Source organism: Telmatherina bonti (assembly GCF_933228915.1).
Source record: "Telmatherina bonti genome assembly, chromosome: 23".
In the NCBI taxonomy this organism is placed as follows: Eukaryota; Metazoa; Chordata; class Actinopteri; order Atheriniformes; family Telmatherinidae; genus Telmatherina; species Telmatherina bonti.
The window spans coordinates 20,716,186-20,724,775 of record NC_136632.1 but is presented as its reverse complement, the minus strand read 5'-3'; the positions used below and the strand labels follow the sequence as shown (position 1 = coordinate 20,724,775).

Here is an 8,590-nt window from a genome sequence, read left to right as displayed (position 1 = left end):
TTTAAAACTTTAAATAAACTCTCTTATCCTGAAGACACATTTACAGACGTCATGTTAGCTGACTTATTTCATCAATGTGGATGCTATTTTATAGCTTTTGCACAAATTAAATGCCAGACTGACAGAGTGAGACACTAATAGCTTAGCTAAGCAATGTGTTTACGGGATGTGACGATATGCTTTTGTCCCAATTCAATTCTATTCCTATTTTTTTTTATGCTGATTCTATTTAAATTACGATTCTCACGATTCTTCGATATTACTGATTTTTGTAGATTAAAAACAAAAGAAAAATGTACAAAACTTTTTTTTGATCGTCAATTTTCTTGATTTCAGTTGGGGAAAAAACAACACAGTAGCCAGACCATCATTCTGCTGCAAAAACTATTAATAAAAACAATAAAAATGACTAAAATTTCATAATGGATTATTTTTATTTATTTTTAAAAAAATCAATTTTTTTCACAAAAAAATCTATTTTAAAATTGTGGAGCAAAAAAATCCCAATACTTGATTTTTCAATTCGATTTCCCCATGCCTAGTGTTTAGGTTTTGCAAAAAAATAGTCATAAATACAAACTAGAATAGAAACTATTCCTAACAATATAAAAATAAGTTGGTAGGAGCCCAGGAAGTCTGGGAGCTCCATTTATCCCACAGATACGTGTCAAAGATAAGCACTCAAAAAATGGAAAAGATGTACATGATTAGACTTAAATGGTTAGAGATAATTACTGCAAAAAGTAAAATATTCTCCAGGTTTAATATCTGATATGTTTTCAAGAACATGTTGCTCTTGTTGTTATTGCTTTTTTTTTTTTTTTTTTTCAGTTTGTCCTATTGTTGGTGCTCATGATGATTGGCTGCTTTGTTTTTGTTTCTCCTATCAGATCCAGCTTTCTGCATAGATATTTAAGCTAAAACCAAATTTAAAAAAAACAAACAATAATACTAAAGTAATTTCCTATAAGCTCCTCCCTGGCAAACCAAATAGGACCATCGTCATTCTTGCCTTGATGTCGGAAAGGAAAAGGTTTGAAAAAACAAAAACAAAACTTATCTTAGCCCTGTTTTATGTAAAAAGCATTATTTTCCTACACTACAAGTATATCATTGTTTGCTACATTAGCAAGTTAGAATAGTTATCATATTTTCTTTAATTAACTAACTATAAATCCCACTAAACACCTCTTTCCACCTTAAAGTCTTACGATAAGCTAACATCCAGGCAATTATATATTTTGGATTCATATTTTAACAATATTTAAATGATAGAGCCTGATAACACTTTTTTTTTATAGTTAGCATAGCACTTTTACCGAGGAACAACTAGCCTAACTAGACAATATGAGGAGTGGTGTTTTCACTGCAGCCATGTCACTACAAACAAAATAGAATTTCCTGTTTTGCTCAAACTGCCTCTGAACACAGACCTGCAGGCTAATACTCGGCACTTGCATCAGCTTCAGGTCTGTTTCTATAGCTTCCGTGCCAGATCATGAGGAACTGAGATAAAAACTCGAGACAAGCCGGCAACAGCATGACTATCTTCTGTTCAACACACTAAATACTTGTTCTCTCAAAATATACTTTAAGCCTTTAAATCCTAGGTGTGTACAAGTCAGGTCTACAGTGTGAAACCCCACCTGCCAACCTCCCTTTGCCTCCTCTGAAAGAGGTCACAACCCTAGAGGTCCTGGGAGAGAGGTGAGAGTTTACATTGGGGGGCCAGGAGGGATTCCCAGGCCGACCGAGCATGCCTGAACCACGGAGACACCGCCTGGAAATTTATCTAAGCAGCAACAATGCTGTGTGTGTGTGTGTGTGTGTGTGTGTGTGTGTGTGTGTGTGCGTGTATACAGGAGAGAGTGAAGGAAGAGGTGGAGACAAAAGAGAGTCAATTGCAGGGTGATTAAGTCATTTCAGAAAGAAGGCAAAGAAACAAAGATGGAGATAAGAACAACTGTTTTAAGGGAAGTAAACACCAGTAAATAGACGCAGCCCAGTGTCATCCATCCCACCCGTATAATAAAGCATAAATAAACACGGCAGCATTAAAACGTACATCCAACCTCCAGCACAAACGCCCTCCTCTTCACGTCTCTTCAATCAGAGCGACCTGCGCCCTATCATCAACATAAATGCAATATCAACTTTCTGACCTGTGTGCGTGTGTGTGTGTGTGAAGATGTGTTTGTGTCGGGCAAATGCTGATGCAATGTCTGGGGAGATTGGCACAACTCTGAGAGCAGGATTTGGAGGTCCTTGAGAACTGTTTAATGAAGCCTTGGTTCAATTTTTACAATCAATACCCTCCCCGGAAGGTTATTTAATGATGCTCAGGAGAAGAGAGGTCTCACTTAGTGCAGTGTTCCTGCTGCTCAGAGGTCATTCTTAAATAAATTGTGCTTTTCTGTGGCGTTTTCTAAGAACACAATTTTATAAAGCATGTCCAACCTGCAAATGACAATGAAAAAAAACAAAAACAAAAAAACATTAATAAAAAGAAGCAGCTGTAAAAAGTCATCACGGAAGTATTCCAGAGTATTGCTGCTGTACAGAGGAGGTCAAAGAGATTATGTCTGAAGTTCTGGCATGAGCATCTGTTCCCAGCAGCAGCGTACTGGTCCCTCTGGAAAATCCACCCAAAACACTTTAAGCAGTTTTCAGCTGGACTCGTGTCTGTGAGGCCTGAGCTGAAAACACAACTGGGACAACAGATGGCTCTACTAAAACATTCGATCCAGTAAATCCAGGAAATTAAATTCACTTTTGTTTGACTGAATTTGTTTAAATGAAATGCTCTGAAAGAAATTGGTGCAATTTTTTCCTCTGAGGTGAGCTTAATATTTGACCCAAATGCTCTGCTTTCTGAATCAGAAAACATCCGTGTAAGGAGGTCATTAAAATTTAGTTCCATCACTTTCATGAACAAAACAGTGTTTGATGCTAATTCAAGCATCCAAATCGATGTTAGACATGAAAAGTGGGGAAAATGTTTCTCTTACATCACACTTATCCAAAGTTCAAAGTGACACAAGCCTAAAAAAATCATTTAGTCTCATAAGTTTGTCTGTCAGTCTAATATAAAGTGTAAAATCTCCTCAAAACTCAGCTCCTACAGCCTGTTACAGCCATGTCTACCGACTATATGTCTCCAAAACTCCATCATGGTGATTTTCCTTTAGGGGATTAGAAATAATGACTGTCCACCGCTGCCAGCTGCAACATCAGCACTGGTGACTCACAGTGCCGGTGTATTTACACACAATGCCTCCTTGATCAGAGATGTGGCCGCTCAGTTTCATGCTGCTGTGGATGAAATTAGCTCTTTCTCTCTTCTGAGTCTCATGTGTCATCTCTCTTTAATCCCACCAGCCCCATCTATCAGATTACAGCCTAAAAACTAGAGGCCTGTGCACTTTCTTCTTTGGTATCTGTGGAATATTTTATAATCCAGCAGTGGGAAAACTACGAGATTACGCTTCCGTTTGACTGGATTTTGGATGGATGGAGTGCCACCTGGGTTGGTTTGAAGGCAGAATTGAACAATGCATCCTGCAAAAGAAGGGTTTATTATTTGATCTCCCAAATATTCCGTTTGTAGACCAAAATGTGAAGGCTACAAACCATGTTTCCGTTTTGAAACTAAAGCAGCAGTGAGTGAAGACACGCAGAGCTTTGCGCGCCAGAGCGCAGTTTTTGTGGCGCACAAGCTGATGTCCAGCTGGACATTATCGCATCCATCAGGGCGTGGATTCGACTAAACAAAGGGTTTTTCTTTTCTTTCCTTTCTATTTTCACCAAAGAATCAGTTTTTCACCTCTAATCTGACATAACGAGATGCAAAATGTCTGGACAGGACCCCCTGCTGATTTGGAGCGGATCTCCTTCATTTGTGATAAATGATTCAACGACGCGCTCAGATTAAAGAGCACACTGGTCCTAAATGTTCCCTGGTGATTTCTGGTGTTTAGATGTGGTTACTTAATATGTTTTATAGTTTAGTCTTTACTCTTCAGATCATAAGATCCGCTGTGAGGGTCACATTTGGACCGCTGGAGGCTGCCGGTGCCCACACTGTGCCAAACGCAGCTGCCGGCTTCCCAAAGCCAAGCCACGTTTCTGAAGACAAAAGCACCTACTCCCCCCTCCTCCTTTTCCTCCTCCTCCTCCTCCTCCTCCACCCAAACCACTGCCATAGCCATGCCACTTGTCAGCTGAGGTGAAGCGAGCGAGCAGCGGCTGGTGGCAGCGCACACACACCCCGCACTTCCACCAAGAGCCGCTCAACAAAGGGACAGAAAAAGTGCAACAAGAGAGCCAGGATTGTGAGTGGCACCGCATGGGAGGGTAGTACAACACCACAGCTGCAGGATTTATGTTTCCAAGTCGCTATAATTCATCCGCTGCGTTGCTGGAGGCTCCAGCGCGAACACATCGATCTGTCAGCGTGCCAGGACAAGATGCCATGCGTCAACACACACACACACACACACACAGAGAGAGAAAGGTCTGGACACACACACTTCCAGAGAGAAGAAGAAGGCAGATCCTACCTGGCTGGAACATACTTTGGAAATAAAAGATGACCAGAATAAAGGATCCCAAACAAGTGGCAAAAACCATCCGGCATATCCTGCTCATCCTCATCAGTTCGCTCAGAGTCTGTTTCATGGCGGGGGGGTGAGTGGTGGTGGGGGGCTTCAGGCTGAGTCTCGCTTTGTTAGGGAGGGGGGGGTGAAGGGCCGTTGCTGTGGGAAGCTCTGGGGGCTCTGCTGGTACTGATGTGGACTGTTCGCCGGTCAATGAGCTGAACGCATCCAAGTCGGAGCGTACCACTGCTGGGACGCAGGAGGGGGGAGCGCGAGGGCAGAGAAGGCGTGACTGCGCCCCAGTTTGGAAAAAAATAAGCGCGTCCACGTGCGATCCAAGGCTGTTAAAGCAGCTGTTGGAGCAGAACTCAACAGGAGAAATCTGAGGAGGAGGGGGGCATAAATGCTGTTTCTCCTTTCAGCCATAATATTTCCATGAAATGAAAACATGTTTTTTCTGAAGAGTTTGAAATAAAAAAATTTAAAAAATGGGTTGATAAGATTTAAAATCCTTGTGATTTGTTTTTACATTTTACACAACATCCTGATTGTTTTTTTTAGATTTAATGTAGCCTAATCTGGAATTCTTTTAGATTTTTTTTAAAACTATAATACTATAATGTGTGGTGTGTGTGTGTGTGTGTGTGTGTGTGTGTGTGTGTGTGTGTGTGTGTGTGTGTTAAAAGAATAGAATAACTTCAGATTAGAGTTCATTGGTTTGTTTGCTTTTTATAATATGTGATTCCATCACATTTGACATGACTGTGTTCATTTTGAAAATGTAGGACAATTGATGTTTAAAAGCTATATGAGTTTATTTTTCCTGTTCTGTTTTCTCTTTTTTCTCTCTCTCCATCATCTGTCTCTTTTCTTCTATCTTCTTTCTCATCCTGTCCCTCTATTGTCTCATTTTCTCTTGGTCCGGTTCAGTCCAGCAGCTATAAGCTGAAACAACAGACTTATGAAATAAATAATAATAAAAGAAAAAAGAATAAATCTTAAGAACCACAGGGAGCCTCATATCCATGGGCTCCTCTTGGAGGAGTAAATGTGTTCAGCACAACACAGCAGCCAGACCATCATTCTGCTGTCAGGATGCTGGAAAGGACAGGTTAAAAAAAAAAGAAAAAAAAAAAAGCTAAATGAGCTGAACTATTATATTTTCTATAAATTCAAACAAAGCCTATTATAAATAATCCATCATAAACAACTAAAAAAAGGCTTGTGTTGGACAATATTTCTCATCAGTTTCCAAAGCCAATTTACTGAAAAGCTTCCATATTTACCTGACGTCCCCCTAAACGTCTAACCACCACGCAAAAGGCTTCAGATACTGATGACGGGGTAAAACAGTTCAACTGAGGACTGAGCACAATCAGAAGTCTCAGTGTTTGTTCAGAGTCACAGTCATTACGCCTGGTGGTCTTATGACTGCATGTGGTCTTATGACACACCCTCATAATAAAAAGACCTGTCATTATGTTAGCAACTGGCCCAGAAAAGCTGGATGAGAACTGTGTTTAGATCAGCAACAGGATACTGATGAAGAGCACAGCATTATTTTTAGGATAAAATCTGCTGGCCTGGTGAGTGTGACCACCTGGAGCTGAACATGCAGCAGCTGTGTCTTCTGGAGTTGCTGCTATATTCCACTACCCTGCACTTTCCTTTGTCATGTTCTAAAGTTGCAGTTTTTATTCTAAGGTTATTGGCGTTTGGTGATATGCCACACCATTAAACATTAAGTGTTCAAACCTAAATTAATTTTACTGAATTAAACTGCATGTTTATCCCAGTCCTTATAATGGAAAACTGTAATGAATTTGTAGATCCCAGCCCAGCTGTTTTCCTCTGTCTAACAGAGCGGATAAAAGTTAAATGTATTGGGATTTGCCTTGGAGGTCGCCACATTAGTGGCTGTAATCAGGTATTTGTAGAAGTGTTAACACACTGTGAGTTATAATTTCAGGAAACATAAGCAAGTGTCCCTGAAGGGATTGTTATGGATCCCACCCACACAAACTCAGTTTCATCTCAATCATCTGCAGCATAAAAACTCTCCTGTGATTAAAAAATAAAAAAATAAAAAAATCTACAAACATGCTCACATATCCTTCACAAGCAATGTTCTTTATATAAAGGTTTACTTTTCAAAGTTATAATAAGTCAGATTGCATTACAACACATATTAGACACTTCTAACTAAATGATGTGAAATTAAAAACATATTCTGACAGATTGGAGGCTCCTTAGTAAGAGGATAAGTTATTGAATCTTCAATTTGCAAATGAAAGTTTAATATTTGGGGCTCATCTATTCAATATTTCACTCATTAAAGAAAACAGCGACCGATTTTAATAAGCAAGCTTTGCTTTTTCCTTCATTTTTTTCTTCTCACATCTGTCATTTCACAGGACCTTATATTGATCTGCTGACCTTCTGGATGTTTAAGGGCTCTAAACGGAAACTTCTTGATGCTTAAATCTATAAATACCTTTGCATTAACTAATAAAGTCCCAATACTTGCTTTAATCAAAGACCAGCTGAGTCAAACAATATCTATAACAGCTGTTTATAGCTTTAGTGCTCCTGTCAGTAGCTCTATATGTTGCAGAGGCAGACGTGAAAATGATTTTCAACCCATAAAGCTGTCTACCTTTAGTGCTTCTCTTTTCACTCAGGCATGCAAGCAGAAAGCTTGTTTTAAAGTCCACACAGACAGATGCAGTGCCATCTAGTGGCGCAATGGTGCATATCACCATATCTTAGCACTTTCCTGGACAAACAGGTACAGGTGGAGCAAAAATCTCAACCTTCTTCTATCCTTTCTGGTCCAGCGGTAGAAACTCTGTATTAAAAACAATTATGCAAAAAAAAAAAAAAAAAAATAGAGAAATATTATACCAGTAATGCTCCCCTTGGCAAAAGGGGCAAAAACAGCATCCAGACCATCATTCTGCTTGCTTTAATGCTGGAAAGGACCCACAAAAAATAAAATAAAGAAATAAAAATTCAACCTTGCTATGAGATATATTGTAATCCTGTGCATTCTTTTTTAATTACACACTCTGTTTTCTTACACAAGAAGGGAGAAAAGAAAAGAAACTGCCAGGTGGTCTTCATCTAATTTGCAACTACTGTACACTCAGGCGCTCACTGCTCAATTAAAATGGAGGGATGGGAGCCTGTACACTCATTACAAGCTGCAACATACTGTAGCTGCAGAATTAAAAATAGCCCATGATGCCCTCTGCTCACAAATGAACTTTTTTTAAATCTATATGCAGAGTGTGGAGCTGGAGGAAAGTCGAGGGTCAAAGACAGGCTTTTAAGAAATACCTTCCCTACAGTTTCTGCTTCATTTGTATGAGACGCCGCACCTAATGGCCAACATGAATATTCAACAGTTGTTTCAAGGCAGAAGTCGGGCTTGACGACATTAAATCCAACTGAGAATATAAAGGAAGAAAAAAAAGGAAGATCAAGGCAAAAAGTCAGGAATTCCTGCCTAATGCTGTAGTAAAGAGAACATCAATGAAAGTGAGAACATTCACCAATAAGTGCTATTAATGTGTTTAATTCCTTAATCCTCAACTAGTTCATTACATGAAATTAAAGGCGAGCCCCTGAGGCTTGTGCCTTAGTAATAAAAGCGGAGTTGGAGCCAGATCGTTTGACATGTAAATGCCTCAAATCCCAAAGTCTTATCATCCCTCTGCAGCCTTTAAAACTCTGCTATGGGGTGCTCTTCTCTCACAAAAAAAAAAAAAAAAGCATCTAAAAATGCTTTGAAAGACAAAAACAAAGCAAAATAAAAGTTGGCTTTTGGAGGCAGAACATTGGAGAGCATCGGTGGAACTGTAGGTTTAAAAACGATATAAAAAGCTGATTTTTAATAAAAATGCAAACATATAAGAGACGTGTCCGCAGCAGGTCATCAGTCCTCGCCCGCCTGTCTGTCAGGCTTCAGGTGAAGACGTCATTGGATAGTCAGC

The 8,590-nt window shown here is 39.6% G+C and overlaps 1 protein-coding gene across 1 annotated transcript in view; it reads right to left on the bottom strand.

Annotated features, from left to right (window-relative positions):
- The window catches only part of chst11 (carbohydrate (chondroitin 4) sulfotransferase 11), a gene marked incomplete at its 3' end in the record, with an annotated part of 92,832 nt that extends 88,152 nt beyond the window's left edge, over nucleotides 1–4,680 (bottom strand). Inside the window, exon 1 of the mRNA XM_079263585.1 lies at nucleotides 4,560–4,680. Within this exon, the coding sequence (XP_079119711.1) occupies nucleotides 4,560–4,677 (118 nt within the window). The 5' untranslated portion in view covers nucleotides 4,678–4,680. The remainder of the gene's footprint in view (nucleotides 1–4,559) is intronic.
- Between the last annotated feature and the right edge of the window lie 3,910 nt (nucleotides 4,681–8,590).